At 31.0% G+C, this 19,127-nt stretch overlaps 2 protein-coding genes across 3 annotated transcripts; one reads left to right on the top strand and one right to left on the bottom strand.

Annotated features, from left to right (window-relative positions):
• Positions 1 to 598: 598 nt before the first annotated feature.
• LOC134716365 (serine/threonine-protein phosphatase 6 regulatory ankyrin repeat subunit B-like) lies at positions 599 to 6,949 on the top strand. Its single transcript, XM_063579329.1, has 5 exons — positions 599 to 946; positions 2,338 to 2,484; positions 3,329 to 3,580; positions 4,104 to 4,316; positions 5,453 to 6,949. Exons 1-5 carry the CDS (start codon positions 655 to 657, stop codon positions 5,938 to 5,940), a joined length of 1,392 nt encoding a protein of 463 aa, XP_063435399.1. The 5' UTR covers positions 599 to 654; the 3' UTR covers positions 5,941 to 6,949.
• A 4,999-nt stretch (positions 6,950 to 11,948) lies between these two features.
• On the bottom strand, positions 11,949 to 18,738 carry LOC134716364 (charged multivesicular body protein 3-like). Of its 2 annotated transcripts, none has more exons than XM_063579328.1 (6): positions 18,492 to 18,514; positions 15,466 to 15,526; positions 14,905 to 15,084; positions 14,467 to 14,588; positions 13,338 to 13,449; positions 11,949 to 12,478 (listed from the first exon to the last, which is right to left on the bottom strand). In XM_063579328.1, the coding sequence occupies exons 1-6, from the start codon at positions 18,492 to 18,494 to the stop codon at positions 12,342 to 12,344; spliced, it is 615 nt and encodes a 204-aa protein (XP_063435398.1). In that variant the 5' UTR covers positions 18,495 to 18,514; the 3' UTR covers positions 11,949 to 12,341. The 2 variants fall into 2 exon arrangements, with proteins under 2 accessions (XP_063435398.1, XP_063435397.1); XM_063579327.1 differs by lacking the exon at positions 18,492 to 18,514 and adding an exon at positions 18,624 to 18,738 and having other exon boundaries at positions 11,952 to 12,478.
• Positions 18,739 to 19,127: the final 389 nt, after the last annotated feature.

Raw genomic sequence — 19,127 nt, 5'->3', positions numbered from 1 at the left:
TTACCTCCCTTTGATAAATTATGCAAATTTGGTCTACCTTTGTCAGAGACATATAATAATATGTATTATATGTCTCTGCCTTTGTGAAACATTATATAATTATAGTCAGATATATATTGATTGTGAGTAACTTACATAGTAGTTAATGGGTCTCTATTTCATTCGGTTCTGTGAAATATAGTACGGCAAATACATACTGGTACATACTATCCGCATAAAATAGATAGATTTTCACTCCTCTGGAAAAAATCAACTTGTGAAATACCATGCCAGGAAAACGATTACCGGGACAAATTATCCTCAGAATCAAATATCACAGAGGAAGAAATAAACCGTTACATGTCTTCTGTAAAACCTTTGTTTTGAAAGACAAACAGATTTCAGTGGCGGATCCAGAAATTTTCATAAGTGGGGGCCCACTGACTGACCTAAGAGGGGTCCGCTCCGGTCACGCTTCAGTGATTCCCTATATAAGCACCCAATTTTTTCCCTAACAAGGGGGGGCGGGCCCTCTGGCACCCCCCCCCCCCCCTAAATCCGCCTCTGGATTTGAGTGGTATAAAATGCACTCAAGCATTGTAGCCAGAAGCAAAATCCGGAGAGAAACCATCGTCATGTCGGTGTTGGTTTTGTGATTTACACAACTTCGGGAAAATGGAGGACACCGAAGGAAATAAGAATAACAACAAAAGCGAAAACAATGAAAACGAAGAAGATATTGACTTTGAATCAATGGGAAAGCAGGAATTAGAAAAACATTTAGTGGTTGCTGCAAAAAAAGGCCGAATAGAGAGAGTCAAGCAACTGTTACAAAGAGGAGCATCACCTGATGCCAAGGAATATAACAGAAGTCTGTTTTATGCTTCTGAAAACTACAACACACCCCTGCAAAATGCTGCATCGGAAGGCTTTCACGAAATGACAAAGGTTCTTATTGAAAATGAAGGTATTTACTGTTGTATGGTTTTTAAATTATCTAAATCTAAACTGTAACTATTCATTCTTTATACAGTTTTTAAACCGCTTTTACTATTTTGCAGTGCAAATTGGACAGGTTGAGACTACTGACTACATGAGATAATCATTACCTTACCTCTGTATCTTTAACCTCCTATATAGGAGAACCACACCAGTGTCTTCATAGGCACCAGTATGTCTAACAGTAATATCCTCCACCTGCGTGCTTTATATGCAGCAAAAGTCCAATACCATTGATTTTTTGTTTTATATACAAGTGAAACAAATCACAACTAGTTTTAGCACAAAACTTTAGTTTGAACATGAGGCTGACTTTTTGTGGATTTTTTACAATGCTACTTGTTCATAATTTTTTATTGAAGAAAATTCCTATTTCATTTTGGGAGATAATTTTGTCGAACCAATTAACAGTTTGTCCAGGAAGTAGGACAAATCGCCCCACTGGCAAAAGCCCCATACCAAATCGCCCCACTTTTTCACCAACTCGCACTACTATTAAAAAAATTGCCAAATGTGACCGTGACGTCATCAATTTTTTTTCATGGTTTAAAATGGTTTAAAATGGAATTTAGAATTAAATTATATATATTTGTCTATTCAAAATAACATAAAAAATGTGCGGGTTATTTAACAGTGTGCACCATATTTTTTATGTTATTTCTTCATAGACTGAGAAAATATAACAGTTATCAGGTATTCCTTAAATAACTTTATACTTGTGAGCTTAGTTATTTGGATAACAATTGAAAAGAAACCAGTCCTGTTGATTGTATCATAATCATACAATTGAAGGATTTCAATTAAAAGATACAACTTTATTGCAAAAACAAAGCAGCAGTTTGATTTTAAAGCACTTCACTGAGGTTTTCAGAAGTATTGACGTGGGACAGGGACATAGATATACAATGGGACTGCATCTTTATATAAGTGGGGCAAGTTGGCACTTATAATTTACTCTTGGTTTATCTAATTGTCATGAGTGACATGAGAGGGGTGAGTTGACAGACCGTTACAGAGCGTGGGATTTTTACCCTTTTCATAAGTGGGACATGTTATCATACCTATTTGCAATGGAAGTTTACCCTTTTGCATAAGTGGGGCGAGTTGGTAAACAATAGTGGGGCGATTTATTAGAAAGTGGGGCAAGTTTGTGAAAAAGTGGGGCAATTAGGTGTGGGGTGATTTGCCAGTGGGGCGATTTGTCATGGAATCGTTTGTCACTTTAACTTTTAATTAAGTAACATTAAGCATGTTTTCTGGTTAAGCAAATACAATGTAAATAAAGTAGAGTGTCTTGAGCATTACATGCATTATACAATGTTGTAAGCGTCATTGTTGGATAAATATTTTTTATTTTAGCTGATATCAATGCTGGGGACCGATTTGATGTAACAGCCCTTCACATGGCAGCTGAAGGAGGCCATGTTAGATGTGTAGAACTGTTGTTAGAAGGTGGCGCTGATTGTAACATTGGAACTAAGTACTCGAAATATGGCTCATATACTGGTTAGTATTGCTCATGTTGCTAATCTATAGAAATTTAAAGTTGTGTTTTGAACAAATGTTTGAACTAGCACTTTTCCTGACCTGTTTTGCACAGTTGAGTATCAATATTTTTTAAGGGAATGGAGGGGGAACTAAGGCTCCTTGTAAATTGTCAATGCAATAACCATACATTTAAATGAAAAAAAAAGTCCATATAACAGCAGAACATTTAAAAACTGTTTACCTTTAACAACTTAAACTATATACATGATATATGTGAAATTTGAAATAAGGTGACTTTGTATGGCTAAATAATATTATATTTTGCAGTGCTTGCCCCATCTTCTTTCAAAACATGGCCTGCTAAATAATTTTCTTATTTTAATACTTATTCAACTTGACATTTGTAAAAAAAATATGTTTATTTTTCTTAGTAGGGCTTCTCAGCCTTCTGTGCTACATCTGTATATGGCTCTTTATTTCTTTTAAAATGTGTCTATTTCATTCCCTAGCTTTATCATTGTATATCTATAAAAATGCTTTAAGAATGTGCTACATCTGTATATGGCTCTTTATTTCTTTAAAATGTGTCTATTTCATTCCCTAGTCTTATCTTTAAAGATGCTTTCAGAATACTACAGAAATTTTGTTCATGATGGCAGATTTTGTTGGACAAAAGTAATAATTTACAATGTACAAGTTTATACATACATACATGTAATGTTATACATGTTCAAAGGATTCTACTTAAATTTCCATAGACTTTATATCAGAGAAACAATCTTTAGCAAGTTCTGATTAATATAGGATGCATTATTAGCAATTATTAAAGATAATTGATTAAAACTGTATTTTAACATTGTAGCATTTCCACACCCAGGTGGCACAACACCACTACATTTAGCCTCCGTTCACAACCATCTAGAATGTGTGAAGGCATTGATATGGCATGGCGCTGATTACAATGCTGTGGACGAGTATGGCAGGACCAGTCTATATTTAGCTGCAGCGGCTGCCTTCGAAGATTGTGTTCATGCTCATTTAAATAATGCTATCTGGAAGGACATTTTATCATTGCCAGTGAAAGGAACAGGTGCAGGCCCTGGACAGGAAATTGGTAAAATATTATTTCATTTTGTAAACCAATTATTTTTGTATGAAATTTGTTATTTTTTGCAATTAAAAAGTAGGAAAAAAAGTGAATATGTGAATCTTATACAAAAACATCAAGAAAATATTAAAATATGTAGAAAGGGTTAATTGTTTAAAATTAGTTAGTTCACAGTAATTGCACTTTAGGTGAATTATATTACATTTATATTTTCTCCTCATTCTTTAAAGAAAAGGATAGTATATGAGGTTCTGTTTTCAAATAAAATTAAATACTGGTATATACCATACCAATATCTGTGCCATAAAAAATGTTGACATATATATATATTTCTAATTTTAAAAAGTAAGCACATTAGTTTGCATTTATATGTGGAATTATTGGATTTTTTCAGCAGTTTCACATGCATATTGTTACTGAAAATGCTTCCCCCTTAATAAACAAAAAATGACTAAAAATTTCTTCTGTACACAATATTTTATTTTTATGGCTTTTCATTGGTTGTATAATTTCTGCTTTTTTACTTCAGGTAACACACCATTACATGAGTGTGTGAAACACAAACTGGTCACCTGTATAAGAGCTCTGCTAAAAAGAGGGTCAGATGTTAATCATTTGAATGCTGCAGGTTTCAGTCCACTACATCTTGCTGTTAAAGCTGGGGAGGGATTCTCTATGCCAGTTTTACGAGAACTAGTAGCCAATGGTTACAACACAGATGTTAATATTCCAGATTCACATGGTAAATAATCCAGTTCAATTAAACTACATAGGATATACCAAAAGAGGTGGATGAAATAATCGAAAAACCTTCCACAATAACGAGTACAAAAAAACAAATAAAATGTTAAAACATATTATATAAACATATTTTTTTTGTAATCATCATACTAAAAATGTGCATTATATCTTTTCAGCAAAAATATAAATAAGATATCACAATACACCTCTGCTAGAAGGGGCAACACTATCTTGACTTCAACAAAGTTGAGCATTTAATTTCTGACTCACATACAAATTTATATGAACATACACCTGTAATTGAGGATTAAGTCAATTTTAATAGGTTTTTCACTTAACAAATTATGCTGAAATGGAACAGGTTAATGTGATGGGAAAAAGGTTTATGTAAATATAATAATAAGAATATATTTTGAACTTTATGAAACTTCTTTTTGTTGAGCCTTTGACTTTAGTCGAAAAAACGAGACTAAGCGATCCTACATTTCGTTGTCTAAAGCTTCCACAAATATTCACTCTGTGATTTAAGTTTTTGAAATTTTAACAACTTTCTTTTGCTATCCTGGATTTGTACCAAACTTATACAGAAGCTTGTTTATGATCATAAGATACAATGTAGTATCCAGAAGTAAATTTTGTAAAAATAAAATTCCATTTTTTCTGTATTTTACTTATAAATGGACTTAATTTTTCTGCCAGGAAACATTACTGATTCACTCTGTAGTTAGTTTTTAGAATTTTAATAACTTTCTTTTACTATCCTGGATTTTTACCAAACTTTGGACAGAAGCTTGTTTATGATCATAAGATAGTATACAGAAGTTAGTTTTCAAAAAAATATTCCATTTTTTCCGTATTTTATTTATAAATGGACTTAGTTTTTCTTCCATTTAACATTACATACAGTCTGCAGTTAAAAGTTTTTAAAACATTATAAGATTCATAAACTATCCTGGATTTTTACCAAACTTGGACAGAAGCTTCTTACAATCAAAGGAGAGTATGGAGAGAAATATTTTTATTGATTTTTTTCCTCATTTTTGTTGAGTGTGCGATAAACAGCATAAGTACCCTGGTAGGTGAGACACTGAACCCTTACTATTTTTTTTTATATAAATAACATTTATTTCATTCCAGGGTACACTCCTTTACATTATGCTTGTTTCCATGAGAACAACATGCAGGAACGTAGACCCGAGGTGGCCAGGCTACTAATTGCATATGGTGCCAATGTAGACATCAAGATTTCAGGTGCTGACCGTGCTACTCTTCTAACACAAGAACTAAGAAGTCCATTTGCTGACTTATCAATATTGAAATATATAGTGAAAACAATGGAAGTTCTACCTAGTCCAGACACTGTGAGAATGATTGGTCCCTCGACTGTAGGCCTGCACATGGATTTAGCCACAAGACGACGTCTTATGATGGCTGATTCACAAAATCATTTTGAGAAAGTCAGATGGTTTAAGAATGAGTGCCGAACACCCAGAACACTCCAGCATATGTGTCGATACTCTGTTAGAAAAACAATCACAGTCAAAAGAATTGGCCAGCTTCGTACATTGAAAATACCAAATACATTAAAAGACTATTTATTGTTTAATGATGGAGATGAAGACTGATGGAGATTAAGAATGGTGGAATTCATTAAAAGTGTTCAAATCAACATTAAAGTATAACCTAAATATACTTTTAAAGAACAGAGTTCTATACTCAATACTGTCATACTCTGCATAGAGTACCATTTTATGTTAGAGAAAAAGTTAGTTCTGGAAGTAAGAGACTTGACACTATTAATCAGTTGACCACATTTGTTATCTATGATTAGGAACATTTTGTTATCAAATGTATCATGAATAAGGTGAAATAGTAACGTAAGAGAATGTTTTGAATGTTCCACATCGCGAAGAAGCCTATAATTTTACAAATCTGAATCATTGACGGTCAGTAACATTTGAATGTAGCTAAATACAAATTCTGTGGTGTTTCAAAGTTTGCTAAGGACATACATATATGATGGTAACGTAATTTTATTGTTCAGAACAGAAGTCATGCATAAAGTATATGTCTTACGATGTTGTCTAAAATAATGAACAAAATTCTGATTTCATCATGTTCATTCATTTCTGATTTTCAAAAGGAAATTTGTAATTCATAAGTGAAGAGCTATTCATTAGGGAAAACTTCCTTATCCAGAAATGTCAACTTTATTCATTCAAAAACATATTTGTGCAATATTGTCGTGAGATAGGAGCATATGATAATAATACAATAACAATATATGAAACTCACCAGGGTTTATTAATGTGATACAGCAATTAATACACAACATACAGCTATAATTGGCCATTTCAGAATCTAAAGGACTATGGGTAATTTCATTGTTCGTACTCCAGAATGAAAATAACGTTATGTCATTGGTTGAATTTCTATTGTATAGGAAGTTTTTAACCAATCACAACGTTTTGGTGTACACTTTTGAAAATATTACCCAGAATGCATTAGATTCTGAAAAGGCAAATAGAAATAATCAACACAATCAATAATGTCAATACATGTGGTTAAAGGTGAAGAATTTCGAATGTTATGTTTTGTGTACTACATCTGTTATGTTTTGTGTACTACATCTGTTACATTTTGTGTACTACATCTGTTACATTTTGTGTACTACATCTGTTACATTTTGTGTACTACATCTGTTACATTTTGTGTACTACATCTGTTACATTTTGTGTACTACATCTGTTACATTTTGTGTACTACATTACGGATTAATGTTAAGGTACATATAAAACATGGACTGGTTCAGTACTATAAATTAGAGTTCAGCACCACAATATTTAAATTGTTGAAATGTGTCATTTTTGAAGAAAGGTTGCACAAATGTCAATTAACAATACATAATGTTTAAATCTTAAGTGTTAATTGTAACTTGTTTTTGTGAATGAATGAATAAACAATTAAGATTTAAACGTAATTAACATTAATGGACGATTGTGCAAACCAGTCAGTTTTAAATATAAATATTTTTTTTTTTTTTTTTTTAAATTGTTATTTGGATGGAGAGTTGTCTCATTGGCACTCACACCGCATCTACCTATATATATATTTAAAACACTCTAAAGATGTTCTACAGTATAAAAATTTAGTTTAGAACATGTAGAATGGTTAAACACAGAATTAAGTGGGGTTTCAAAATGATCATCTGTTTGAAAAATATTTTTGTATCTAGAATATTTAAATTTTTAAAGAACTGTTCATCAAGTTTACACAATGTCATATAAACATGATAAAGGCATAGTATCATCTAAACAAAACTCATTGTTCAAAATATTCCTTTAAGTATATGATTGTTTTGAATGAAGAATTGTTCAGTACATATTTTATTGTAATTGTTAATTTTGTTAAACATCTTCTGGTACCAGGTTGTTATTGTATATACTTTATAATCTGTAGAGATTTTTAGAAAGCTGCTATTAACTCATTTCAGTCAGTGGCGGATCCAGGGAGAGGGTTCCGGGGTTGGAACCCCCCCTTTTTTTTGGAAGATCAATGTATTTGAATGGGGACATATAGTTGGAACCCCCCCTTTGTCCTGGGTTGGGAACCCTCCCTTTTTAAAATGGCTGGATCCGCCCCTGTTTCAGTCATGCAAGGAACAAAATTTATCAAGATGGTAGAATTGTATAGAACATAAAACAGAACATTTTTTGTATTAAAGAAAAAATATTTACATGTCCATAATATATTTGCACATGAACATGACTCAGTTATAATAATGGAAGACAGGTTGTCGTAAAATATACAAAATATTAGTTATCTGCTTAACATGCTTAATATAATAACAAGGGGAGTAAGCCTTGGTGAATCCATCACAAATGTAGTCAGTACATGAATTTACAACAAAGTGCATAAGTTTGTAAAAAATATAGAAAGTTTGAAAGAAATTAAATAATATAGAAAGTTTGAAAGAAAGTAAATTATATAGAAAGTTTGAAAGAAGCAACATTCTCAGCCATTTTGTTCTTCTGACATCATGTGAGTTGATTCTGATTTTATTTTATGTTATAAACAGTTGATTTTGGTTCTGATAACTTGACTTTAAACATTATCCCCCCTTCCCCTTATTTGTTCTCTCACATTCTTTATCTGAATTTCAATCATCCTGAAACTAATCTGTACATGTACATGCCTTTTGTATAAAATGCTTAGCTGTTATATGATCAGGCTGTTGTCTCTGACATATTCCCATTTCCGTTCTCATTTTTTTTATGATTTCAACATATTGATATGAGGTTAAACTATCAGAGCTATGTGAATAATGCAACTAATAATTCATGTAAAACAAGTTCATTATTTCGAAAATATTTCAGAGAAATTACATTTGTAAATTTTTTTACAAATTTTTCTGAATATGCTTGAAATATTTGAAACTATAAATTTAATTTAATATAAGCATGATAAGTGAAAATTTTCAATTTTGATAGATTTGTGATTTTTTTATTATGAACCTTACAAATATGCTAATTGAATTTTATTTGTTTTGTACATTAACACAAGAAATACTTGTCATTTCATTTTGTTTACATGTAGTCAATCATAGAAGTTATATATTTATTCATAGATATTTTCATATATAGTAATCATGTTTAAACTTGAGGGTTTAGAAAAAATGAAAGTCTAATAAAATGTAAAAACAAATGTGTTTGTACAGATGCTTTTGTATACCATATCACATACTGAACTGATTGGGCTTTGCTCATTGTTGAAGGCTGTATGGTTACCTATAGTTGTTAATGTCTTTGTCATTTTGGTCTTTTGTGGATAGTTATCTCATTGGCAATCATACCACATCTTCTTTTTTATATGATACATGTTTATGCATGATCGTTTAAAAAGCAAGTCTCTCAGAAACAATCATTTATTTATATTTGTTGTTCAAATTACTTCTTTTCGAGGCCTAATTTTTTCATGTGTACACAAAAAAATATGAGTTTCATGTGTCAAAATTCTTTTTTGTATAAACCTTCGTCAGGAAGGCTCAAGGTCAAATATTTGAAAGCCAAAGATGTATAAGAACTAAAAGAGCTGAAGAGAGGCAAAAAGGGTTCTTTTACAAAAGACCATTTACAAAGATTTTAAGAGAGGCAAAAAGGGTTCTTTTACAAAAGACCATTTACAAAGATTCGAAGAGAGGCAAAAAGGGTTCTTTTACAAAAGACCATTTACAAAGATTCATTATATTGGCCATGAAAAAGTTTAAGTAGGGTAAAACACTACTACAATAGATATAAGAAGATAAGGCATGAGTGCCAATGAGATAAATCTCCATCCAAGTCATAATTTGTAAGTAAACCATTATAAACCAAAGTCTAAGATATATTAGAATGAAAGGCATCAAATCAAACTGTAGGATGACATAATCTAACTCAGATGATCAAGTAACATGTACACTGCTCTGTAGACCAAACATTGTGAATGACACCATTAGTTATAAAACATTGGAGATCAGTCTAATCAGGAGATTTTGACCAATGAACCATAGAAACAAGAGCACATCATCAGATGACTCCTAGCAAATAGCATTATAGCTTTTGGAAAATATACATGATTTATCACATGAAGTGTTTGAGATATACATAATAAGCTTAACGTTGATCAGTGAACCACAAAAAAGAGGATGTCATACAATTCTTCTTAGATCAAACATGTTCACCTTATAATGATTCTATTAACCATATAAATAGAGATGACCTGTGCAATAAAAGAGGAAGTGCTAAAACCATAAAAAGTTAACTTTATTATTTAACCATGATAATAACCTCTAAATGAGGCTATACATTTTACGTAAAAATGTGCAATTTGCAATGATTTTGTATATATACCAAATATAAATTTTGTACACCAAATATAATTGACCTCATAAAATGTGGTTAAATTGAGAAAATTACCGATTTAGTATGAATCTTTTTTTAATTTTTTTTTACTATACAAATGTTGTCATCTTACTTGGTTACAAAAATCAATTTCAATCCTATTAAATAACTGAACTTAGATTGAAAACTTGATGCCTATGAAAAACTATGAAAATGGGATGAAAAGTGAACCTCCAGAGTCCAGACAGAACCGCATTAGTGGTTTCGAGGCATGCTCACATTGAGTTAGGGATGTTAAGGATTTGCTTCCCAGCTGCTGGGTCAAACCAAAACCTTTAAAAACAAAATGATATTTGCTATCTCTCATCTAAGCATTCAGCATTTAGGAGTATGAGTAGACTGAGCAGAATCGAGTAAAAAGTTATGTGTCCTGCAGATTACTACCTTATGCAGTAGCACGAAAATAGTCAAGACTCTGTATGTCAATCAATTACAATGCTGGGTTCATATTCATATCAAATTAACCGTCCTGAATATGCATTTTAATAGTCAATGGACGTTAAACAGTCATTAATGCATGAGCAAGTTTGATGACTGTGTCTATTGTTCAATCCTACTCCTAAAATGGTTGGAGGTAAACCAACACCAAATATCTGGTTGGCCTTCTTTTTTATTTTTCAAAAGTTTAAAGTCAGGATGACCCATATTCATTTTTGTAAAATTTCTAGCAATGTAAGGACAATTTAGACACTGACAATTTGTAGACACATGTCTACTTCTACACCTTGATATCTTCTTATGTTTTGTTTAACTTGGGTTTACTGTTTCCTAGATGTATACCCACACATTATATTCAAATTAAACAGAAATATTGTTTGGTACTCCATATTCTGAACAGTTCAAAATATCTTTATAATTGCATGAAAAACAGTGAAAAGACAAAAATGTTATAAAACGATTTATTCTATAATACAAATGGTATTTTTCTTGTAATAAGTAATGATATTTGATGAACCTAGCAGTTTCATATTATAAACATAGAATACTGACATTGTGTTAACAGACAAATTTCACTCACATGAAATTCACAAGATTTTACATATTTCATGTGTAATAAGCTTAAGCGTATCAGAATCGATTTTGTTCACAAGAAATCAATTAAACATGTATTTATTTTTCTTTTTTTCATGTGATTTTTTTGGGATAAGCTCACTTCAAGAGAAATTTTCCTGAAAAAAAATTATGTCATTATAACACAATTTTATATAAAATAAACTTTTTGATTTTATACACAAATGAAGAGAATAAAAAAATTCTAAAAAATATTTTACGTTATAAAGCTTTTTTTAAATACTACATTTACTTATAAATTGATGGTTTATGCTTTTCTTGCTAATATACTACACAACCCATAATGCCTTTGCTTTATACAGACCGATATATTCTCAGTTATTACAAATATAAAAGAAGCTTTCAACAAAGTTTTCCAATAGTCATTTGTTTGCAATATTACAAAGTTATGATATGAAATTAATATAATAACTAAAAATTGTCTAACTCTCTCTAGGTCCCTCCCTCCCTTAAAGTAAAATACAAAAACTATGTGTAGATCATTTTCACTGGACTCATATATTGGTATCTACTGCATTTGTTCATAATATTTAATTATGACAGTCATGTTAATAAACCATTTGATTTATCTAATATTATATTTCATATACAAAAGAATTTTTCTTGTTTTATAATAGACTAAAATAAAATAACAAAACACAAAATAAACATTTTAAAATCATCTAACAATTTAATAACAGAAATATTTTTTGTTCTTCGACTTTGATTCTTGTTGCAATTCGATAAGACTTGTGAAGATATATCAATAGAGCTAGACATATCTAGCTAAGGTAGCATACAAGGTTTCGAAACATAAAGCAAATAGTGATTGTTTTACTGGCAGTAATTGGATTTCTACCTACATGACCTACAAAAGTTTATAAAACAGGTATATCACACATTGAAAACAGTGTTACTGAAGTTAATGTGGAGGATGTAACTTGTGTATATGACCCAAGCCAGGCATGCTATCAATAATGGTATAATAAATAACAAGTATAAAATATCACAATAACAAATAGGTCCCATGATCAACATTAACTCTTTAAAGCTTCCAATCGACTCGTCAGATCTTCCTCTCCCTCATCTTCACTTAATGCAGTGGCGCCCTCTGCCTCTACTGTTGCTGATGGTAGTGTGTCATGTAGGGCATCAGGTGCCTTATCCAGTACACCTATAAAACAAAGAAGAAGAATTAACAAGTTGAACCAAGTAAGTTAGTTCAGTTATCTCCCCTTAAACAAGTTAGGCCAAGCTAACAAATTATCTCCCCTTAAATATGTAAAACAATTTTATATTCCTTTAAGCACATCTTACATTAGGGGTTCTAAAACTGTGTAAAGTTTCATAACTATCTGTAAAGCTGTGTAGGAAGATAAGTGCTTAGAAGAAATTATTACTACATAATTATACATGATATAGGAACATCAATTGTGACTTGGATGGAGAATTGTCTAACATCTTCTTACATCTATTATTCAAGGTAATCCCTACAAGATTTAGATCAGTGTTATATTCTGTTATGTGCATACATGGGTCCTTCTCTTCGACTGTGTAAAGATAATTCAATATTTGTTCAGGTGTGTAGAAGGAGATGTTCTAACATATAGCAACATTTGGAGTAATTAAGTTCGATTATCTCCCATTTATCATTTTGAACAAGGATCACAGTAGGAATATTGTTATATTTCTTTCCACTCATCTGTGTGTAATGTAATCAAATGTGTAAAATTTCATTTATATCATTTCTGTCATTCAGAGGGAGTTAAGCTAACTAGCAAATAACAACATGTTCCAACATTGAAGAATTAGTTAAATTATCTCCCCTTTCAACAGATAGGACAAACACATGAACAGTTAATGTTCTACAACTGTGTTAAGGTGCATCTCTTATTATCCAGTCAAGAAGGAGGAATTGCACATACATGGCACATGGACAAGACAGACTGATAGACATTGTGATTCCTATGTAGCCTCAAAAGTCTGTTTAATTATTACATATCAGTTGAAATGAAGATTATAAAATAAATTACCACTGGTGAGTTCATCTAAAACTTTGGCAACTTCTGTGTCAATTTCTTCATCCATATCTTCATCATCTAAGCCTTCCATTGTATCTTCTAGCATTTCCTCCAATATACCTGCCTGTAAAACAATAACAACAAATTTCTAGAGAGTTAGCCTTTATGTCATTGAGTACATAAGAAGTAAATGTTTTAACAAGTCAGTACAAAAGATTTTTTTCCAAGTTTGGCTCATTTAAATGGAAAATTCATTTTTCATCTTTTTATGTTGAATGTATAAAAACTGTTCGATTGGTTTTATTAACATTTTGAAAAGGGAATAGCCTATTTTTGTATATATTTAAGATGGATTTAATTGACTTACACTGATTATTTTTATAAGGGAAAAGGAATGGACACATTATTTAATAAGGACTTCAAACATTGTAAAAGCAAGACAACTCAACTAAGTTAGTAGTTCTTCCATTTTTTAAGCATCTTTACTATAACGTTACATGTACAACAGTGCTTAAAAACAGCACAAAAATACAATCTAGTGCTTAGAAACATGGTAATCAGTTGTTTGGTCTGTCTGCGGCATTAAACGTTTAAATTTCCTAAATTGATTTATCGGCTGTGTCTCTCCAAGTGATAACTGTAGCATTATAGTCTCTTTGAAATTTGGTATCCTTGTTAACATATATATATATAAGCTTATAAGTAAGTAAACTATAAAAACTAATTTGGCCCATGATTGTAATGTTGAAATAATGTATGTTGTACGAGGCTGACAAGAATTTCATAAGGACCCAATGTCTTCACATTCTTGTATGCTACAGGTATGCTGAACTGTCATACAGGGTCATATAAACTTTGCTATAACAGGTTTAGCTAAAATTCTAATAAGAAGTAGTGACCATTTAGGTCCAGGTTTGAACAAACCCACAGGTTTCATATAAGATAAGTCATATAAAATATACAAATTAAACTAAAATTGTTTTTTTCTTAATATAGAGAATGGACACAGGGAATGTGTCAAAGAGACAACAACCCGACGGGTTTTCAACATACCTGTTTTTTTTTGGTTAATTGTGGAAATAAACTTTTCATACAAAATTGTCACTTGGTTTTAAGTAGTAAATTTGTATATGTAGTGTACCTTCATCATTTCTTTTGACATTTCCATCATGGTTTGTTGTATTTCTGGTAGTTTAATTAATGCCTGCATACTTTTCATCACATCTGTACTCTTCTCAAGAGCTCCAGCTATTCTTAATGTTGCTAAAAAGGATGTAAGTTAATGATTATGTCTCTATAAAATGTTTTGCAATTTATCATATGATTATTGATGACAAGTTCAATTATTGATTTACAATGCATGCAAGTACTAGTAAAAACAGTTAGTAAATGTATATGCCAAAAAAAACGCAATGAGAAGATATAATAAATAAGAACAAATGATCTTATTTGTCTATACATTTACAAATGATAAGGAGATGGAGACATGAACAAAAATATATACAGATACATGTAAGATATATAAATATAATGATTCATTTGCAAGCAGTGAACAATTATGATAATATGAAATAAATACCTAGTTGATTTTTCATGTTCATAGATACAGAATTCATATGTGCCTTTGATGCATATAGTTTATTCACAACTTTTCGTGATTTGACAATTTCAGTAGCCAGGATTTTACAAGCTCCTTTTTCTCCTTTTTTGGCTGCATCTTTCATATGCCGTTTTGCCTTCTCTTCCTCTCTTTGTATACCTTAGAAAAAATAACATGCAAGGTTAATATACTATTTTTTTTACAAGCAAAAACTTACAAATCTAACTTTTACAGCTGATTTCATAGAGTGTGTAGGGAAAGGGTAGTATACCTTACCAAATAATGACTTTTTAAAATTTTATTTGTTGCAAGGGTTGTAGTTAATTGTATTTTTAAGTGACAAGCTTTAATTTATATGCTTTATGACAATAAAAATTATTACCATATGAATAATAATGAACTGCTATGCTAAGATAGGCTGGATACGACCGCAGAGGTCAAACCCTGAACAGTTGGGGCAAAAATAGACACAATATTCAAGCTTGATACAGGTTTTAAGAATGCATTTGTGTACACTTATTCTATATTTATCAGTCATACCTTTGATCTGTCTGTCTATGTTAAAACCTTCTTTACGTAATTTATGCGTCCATTCATTCACCTAAAATTAATACACATCATCATTAATTATTATTATATCATTAGGTATTTATAAAATATGTCTTAAGCGTTTTGCAATTTCTGTTAAAGTTACAAAATAGCAAGAAAAATAAGACTGTTTTCTATTAAAATATCTCTGTTGTCATGGTTGTAGTCATACAACAATTTCCCTAGAACTCCCTAATACCCAATATGAACCAAGGACCATAGGCATGACCCAAAGACTTTTCTGTATAAGGAGAAATACTACTTTTTTATAAATATTATAAAGTCAAAAATTTTGAAATATACATCATTTTTTATAGTAAAAAAAAGTTTAATTCAACTTGAAGAATTTGATTTGTGTGTCTTTTATAAAAGTCCCATCTGTACTCGACTACTCTGGACCACATAATCATTCATCCTTAATCTCAGACTGTGTAAAGTGTGTCAATGGCTTGTGCAGGGTATTCTTATAGTACAAAATATTTCTAATCAAAATAAATATTTGTATGGTCAAAATATAAAACATATACAGTTTGTATATAATAGTATTTCTCTACCATTAGAAAAATATTATGTCCACCATATTTTTTTTAACAAGGAACTTCCATAAAAGTCACACAAATTGAATTCCTTTGAAGTTACATTTGTAAACTGTATTTTTTTAGGTAACAATGACAAATTAATATCTCATAATTTTAGTCATTATTATCAAGGGAAGCAGTATTATCATGATTATACAAACAAGTTTTCTTCTTCCAGTAACTTCACTGTAATCAGCCAGCTTTAAATAATTCACTCTCCTTTCACATTTTGGAGTGCACACATGAAAACAATTTTAAACTGGACACAATAAATTGGGAATGTGTCTATAGGGACACAGATGATGCCCCTTCTAGCATATAACACTATACAGGGACATAACTCAAGAACTGCAAAAGAGACTCTTCTAAAATTTGAACTTAAACCGAGTTTTAGTTGTAATAATCATTATATTTACATTTCATTAAATCTAGTTGAGGCAAACTTAAGTTAGAGAATGAAAAAAAATTCAGCATTTTTCCATTTGTTAAGCACTGAGTGGTAAAGATTGCTTTTAATATATCAGTGGGAAGTAAAATTGAATATTGCATTGTATAAAGCATTGATTGCACATTTAGTTGATTGAACTACCATTCTGGACAAAGTAAGATGACTCCAATTTTTAAATATGACATCATTTATATTTTTTAACCAGAACAAACAAACTAGCCCAAAAGTTCCAACAGAACTTACAAATGTATTAACGAGTATGAATACTAAATTTGCATGATAATGCAACTTTTTTAATTTATGTGAGCTATGAAATACAACTTAATAAATTTTGCTTGGGGATTTTATTCTTCCCCCTCAGTACATCAAAATTTAAATACACTTCCATTATAATTTCCCCAAAAATAAAGTTCTATTCAACTAGCTACATTGTTCCCGGACTTTTCAACTAGCTACTTTTTCCGTAACTTTTCGACTGCACTAGGAATAATAACTACAATGTAGTTGAAAAGTTCCACCGGAACAAAGTAACTGACGGAACATAGTGGCTGTTACACATACATGTCAATAATTTGTGTGTAGTGGAAGCTATAGCACTCCAGATTTTGGAACTTTGCCTTGACTGGCAGCACATACATGTATGTATAATACAGATAACGGATTGATTTTTACAAATGAATAAGCTTATTAGGGCATTTTGCCCCAAGTTGTTCTATAAAAGCCTACTTGGGCATTTTGTCCCATGGTTTCCTATATATATATAAAGTGTGTCATGTCATGCTTGTTTGCTTAATATGGGGACGAAGTCCCCTATTACAGTAGAAAAGTCAATAATAAAAAAAAAAAAATGGGAAAAATTCCAGAAACTTTCATAATTTGTACTAGAATGAAGAAACTTTTTATGTCGCTTTTTTTAATTCCTGCATTTGCCCAGAATGCAGAAATTTACTTCCTTCTTCTGGTCTTGTTGTCGTGAGACTTTGAGTAGTCTAGTAAAATATAGGAACTCAAGGAACACAATACCAATATGCCTTTTTTTTATAATTCTTTGTCTTTGAACTGACGTTACCTGATGCATTCCGTTTCTTTGTTAACATTGAACATGAAGTCATAACTTAATTAACGTCACAAGTAAAATCCCTAACAACAGAACCAAAATCGTAAACGTTAAGGTTCATCATAACAAAAGGACAAATATGGCTGTATTTACATGCCAAAAATTACTCTGAGTACAGACTTACCTGTAAAGTTTGAAAAGTTTTAATGCCTAGCATCCACTAAATATAATAAAGTTAAATCCATTTTGTGTTTCAGAAAGATACAATCTCTTTTGGATTTTGATGGGCATTTTTTTTCCTTCATGCAAAAGGTGTGAAAATTGACTAAGTTGTGGAACAACTACATTTGTATGAGATGCTCCCTCAGGTAAAAAAAACGGTTTGTATTGTTTTCATTGTCCTTAATTGACATGGACATCAGGTATCTTCACAACTATAGGTGAGTTAAAGAGTTTATCTGAGTCAGTGAGTGGACAGTATCAAAGTAATTCAGGTGTTTGTTTATTTTTGCACCTTCTGAAAAAAGGGAAAAAATGCCCATCAAAAACCAAGAAAGATTTTATCTTTCTTAAACACAAAATGCATTTAACTTTTATATATCTAGTGGATGCTAGGCATTAAAACTTTCCAAACAGCACAGGTAAGTCTGTACACAGAGTAGTTTTTTAGGTAAAAATACGGCCATATTTGTCCATTTGTTATGATGAACCTTAAGGTATATATTTCCGTTTCTTTTTTTTAACAAATATTTAAGTTACAAAAAATATAATTCATAGACGTCGTCGCCATTCACAGGTAATGCTTGCCTCACATTATTCAACAATACAAATACGAAAATCGCCAAGGTAGACTACTTTATGATTATTATACATGTTATACTATAGGCAGATTAACCATCTCAAAATTATGGTACGGTATTTCAAAGCCTTCAAAATGGTCATCCGATATTTTCTAGCATGTATAGATATTGTCAGTCATTAAGAAGACGATATTGAAAAAATCTTTGAAAAAGTAAACCTGTTATACCATATCTTTTGGCGATTTTTCATTTGATTTTCCAAACAGGCCCATAATGTAATATGATCATCGGCTAAAATAAATAATAACAGGAAAGCAACAACAGGAAGTGTGCATAATATAGTAAAACAAAAACCGACAACGTAATAAACAAATCCGTCATTGCTCGAATTCAAAAATTATAAGCGGAACACGATGTATCTCTCATGAGAATTTTAGTAAAATCAGACGATTCATTTGTGATTTATTTGTTTGAAGTATTTGTCCTTAGTGTAATGTACTCAAAGGTTACCGTAGTGAAATCTTTAAAGTCATAAGAAACCTCAAATTAAAAAAAATAATGATATGTTTTTTATAACTCAATGGATAGTTTTCAATATAAAACTTATATATACATATACTTTATTCTGAATAAAATTCTTTAATTTGTTCATATTAAGAAAAGTTTACTTTATTTTAATTGCTTCCAGCAAGCAATTCCACTACATATTTTCCGTATGTTAAACCAGAGAC

Source organism: Mytilus trossulus, chromosome 4 (assembly GCF_036588685.1).
Source record: "Mytilus trossulus isolate FHL-02 chromosome 4, PNRI_Mtr1.1.1.hap1, whole genome shotgun sequence".
Classification (NCBI taxonomy): Eukaryota; Metazoa; Mollusca; class Bivalvia; order Mytilida; family Mytilidae; genus Mytilus; species Mytilus trossulus.
Note: the sequence above shows the minus strand (reverse complement) of the source record. Positions and strands in the feature narration are given on the sequence as shown.

Excerpts from the sequence above, each read along its gene's own strand:
- LOC134716365 (XM_063579329.1), top strand. The coding sequence starts at position 655 with ATGGAGGACACCGAAGGAAATAAGAATAACAACAAAAGCGAAAACAAT. Across the intron at positions 947-2,337 it reads GGTTCTTATTGAAAATGAAG|CTGATATCAATGCTGGGGAC; the intron begins GTATTTACTGTT and ends TTTTTATTTTAG. Across the intron at positions 4,317-5,452 it reads TAATATTCCAGATTCACATG|GGTACACTCCTTTACATTAT; the intron begins GTAAATAATCCA and ends ATTTCATTCCAG.
- LOC134716364 (XM_063579327.1), bottom strand. The coding sequence starts at position 18,668 with ATGGGCCTGTTTGGAAAATCAAATGAAAAATCGCCAAAAGATATG. Across the intron at positions 15,085-15,465 it reads CATAGACAGACAGATCAAAG|GTATACAAAGAGAGGAAGAG; the intron begins GTATGACTGATA and ends ATTTTTTCTAAG. Across the intron at positions 12,479-13,337 it reads TTTAGATGAACTCACCAGTG|GTGTACTGGATAAGGCACCT; the intron begins GTAATTTATTTT and ends TTTGTTTTATAG.